The sequence below is a fragment of the Myotis daubentonii genome, chromosome X (assembly GCF_963259705.1).
Source record: "Myotis daubentonii chromosome X, mMyoDau2.1, whole genome shotgun sequence".
NCBI lineage: Eukaryota > Metazoa > Chordata > Mammalia > Chiroptera > Vespertilionidae > Myotis > Myotis daubentonii.
This window is the reverse complement of record NC_081861.1, coordinates 90,616,238-90,619,028: the sequence shown is the minus strand read 5'-3', so window position 1 is coordinate 90,619,028 and position 2,791 is coordinate 90,616,238. Positions and strand designations below refer to the sequence as shown.

The window sequence follows — 2,791 nt, the reverse complement described above, 5'->3', positions numbered from 1 at the left end:
ATAAATGCCAAGTGTATCTAAGTAATCCAATATATTCATGGACAATCTGAAGATGCTGAGCTAAGCTGATTTTTCCCCAAGTTAAGAACGCCATCAAACCCAGTTTCCATTTTAACCCCCACATTATTTGTAACATAACCAATTCTCATCGGCCAGGGAAGCAAAAACCCTGAAGGGCAAGATGCGGTTGGGACTTTCAAACTGACGCCCTTAAGGCGGTGCAATACAGATCCCTTCCCTGTGCCGCGTCCCTGCCCCCCACCGTGCGAAAGAGGCAAAGACGGAAAGGGGGAGGAGGAAGAACGACCAGGTGGAAAAGCGGGGCGCGGGGCTGTTAAATTTTGAATAAGACGAAGAAAAGAAAAACCAGAGCAGCAAGGCAAAGGGAACAACAGAGCTTACTGAGGGGACCAGGCGGCGGCGGCGGCCCCGGCGGCGGCGGCGGCGGCGGCGGCCCCGGCGGCGGCGGCGGCCCCGGCGGCGGCGGCGGCGGCCTACAAGAACCACGAGGCGACGCCCCCCACGGCGCCGGCTTGGGCTTGGGCCGGCATCACCGAGTCGTAGTGCTCCCCGCCAAAGCTGGAGGTGTAGCGCCTGTAGACGAGGGTGAGCGGCTTCTTGGTGTACTCCTCCCCGAAGAGGAGGACGGGCGACTCCATCTGGATCACCTCGATGGGGCACTGCAGGACGTGCGACAGGGCCCTCAGCTCGAGTTGGCCTCCCCACGGTGCGTTGTGCACGATGTCGTCGCAGTAGTTGAAGAAGTCGTCGCGGGTGTAGACATCGCCGGTTTCGGGGTCGCTGAAGAAGGGCAGGAATTCGTCGACGTGCTTCCGCAGGTAGTTGGCGGTGCGGCCCCGCAGGTTCTCCACGGTCACGGAGAACCACAACTGGTCTTGGATGGCGCGGTACATGCAGTGGCTGTCGGCCGGGATCTCCTTCATCTCCAGGTTCTTGGCCGCCAGGATGACCGCTAGCTTCTCCTCCTCGTCGCGGCGACAGCTGGCCAGGTACCCCGCCTCGGCGGCAGCCGCCATCTTCTGGCGCTCTCTCTGGAGCGCCGCCCTTCTTTCGCGCCTTCTCTGGGCCCTCGAGAGGCAAGGAGGACAGTTCTCAAGATTCATCTTGGCCAGACCCTCACTGACGGAATCGAGATTGCTGCTAGCAGGGGGAAGCTCTGTGTACTTCTCCAGCTCCCGCTGTTGTCTCTGCTCCATTTCGGCCTCAAGGCGGGCCACGTCAAGGAGCAACTGCTTTCTTTTCTTCTTGTCGTTCTTAGGGACCGAGTTCTTCATGGCCTGGATGCGGTCCTGCAGCTCTTTTTTCTCGCGGAGGTGGCGACGCTTCAGCCGCTCATACTCAAGCTGCAGATCTTCCATCGTGTTTAACGGCTGGCGAGAACCGAAGTTTGGTGGCGGCGAGAGGACCCGCTACAGTTCAGTCCAACTGCTCAAACCGTCCAACAGGTAGCTGATCTCAGCCTCCACTGGCGGGCTGCTCTGTTCGTTTAAGACCCTGGTTGCCCGCCCACTATTCATGGCCCGCTCTGCCATTGGCCACTGTCTCAACATGGCCACGCCCCAAGACGCCTGGCACTGGGATTGGCTGCTGGGAGACCCTAGACGTGCCCCTATTAGACACCATAGCAACAGGTGTTTCCGGTTCAGAGCTTGGTTTGAAACTAGGCCTGTAATCCAGCCTTTGCAGGTTATGTGCAGGGTTCCGCCTTTGCAGGTTTCGCGCAGCAACTGCGCTTGTAGAATTTTTCATGGACTCTTACTACTTCATTTCCAAGCCTGAACACAATGCAGACACTGGTCGTGTGTGAGAATTACAACAAATGTTACACCAACAGCTGAATGTGCTCTCACACTGGACTTGTCCAGGAGGCATTGTGGCTTCTTCCAGTTTTTCAGGTCTCTTGACCAGAGAACCCTTGGTTTTGTGTATTAGAACAAAGACATTTCCTTACATTCCTGGGAGCAGAGAGCCCTTTCAGTTTAGGTCTCAAATCCGCCCTGTCCCATCTCACTGTTAAAAGGCCACAACCACTGTCCTTAAAGTCATTCACTACAACTAGGCAGACCTCTTGGTTTGTACCAACTGAATGTACCTTCCCTAAACTTCTTTCCCACCTTCCACAATGGGCTCTCTTGAATGCCCAGGAAGCACTTCTCTACGTTTGTTCTTGAGTCTCTAAAAGTTCCAGACTTTTAAAATTAAAAATGTTAGAGCCCTAAGCTCTTTCAAATATGTTCTCATCTTGTCCCACCCTGCCCATCTGTATCTTGAATTCCCAAACTGGAAGGCCCTTGAGACAACCTCCCCCTTGGGACAAATGAAGAAAGTGGACATTTGTCCAAGTTGTTGTATATATCAATATTTCATTCCTTTTTGTTGTTAAGTAGTATTCTGTGATATTGGTGTACTGTACTTTAACCATGCGACCTGTTGAAGGACATCTGGGTTGTTTCCAGTTTGGTGTTATTATGAATAAATCTGCTATAAACATCCGTATACAGGTTTTTATGTGACCATAAGTCTTTGTTCCTCTAGGGCAGAGGTTCTCAACCTGTGGGTCGAGACCCCTTTGGCGGTCGAACGACCCTTTCACAGGGGTCGCCTAAGACCATCCTGCATATCAGATATTTACATTACGATTCATAACAGTAGCAACATTACAGTTATGAACTAGCAACAAAAACAATTTTATGGTTGGGTCACAACATGAGGAACTGTATTTAAAGGGCCAGAAGGTTGAGAACCACTGCTCTAGGGGAAAATGTCCAGG

General features: G+C 53.0%; 1 protein-coding gene across 1 annotated transcript; it reads right to left on the bottom strand.

The window, feature by feature from the left end:
• Window positions 1-494: 494 nt before the first annotated feature.
• LOC132224836 (OTU domain-containing protein 6A-like) lies at window positions 495-1,379 on the bottom strand. The gene has a single exon (XM_059679936.1). The coding sequence runs from the start codon at window positions 1,377-1,379 to the stop codon at window positions 495-497; it is 885 nt and encodes a 294-aa protein (XP_059535919.1).
• Window positions 1,380-2,791: the final 1,412 nt, after the last annotated feature.

Coding starts and splice junctions, on each gene's coding strand:
- LOC132224836 (XM_059679936.1), bottom strand. CDS start 1,379: ATGGAAGATCTGCAGCTTGAGTATGAGCGGCTGAAGCGTCGCCACCTC.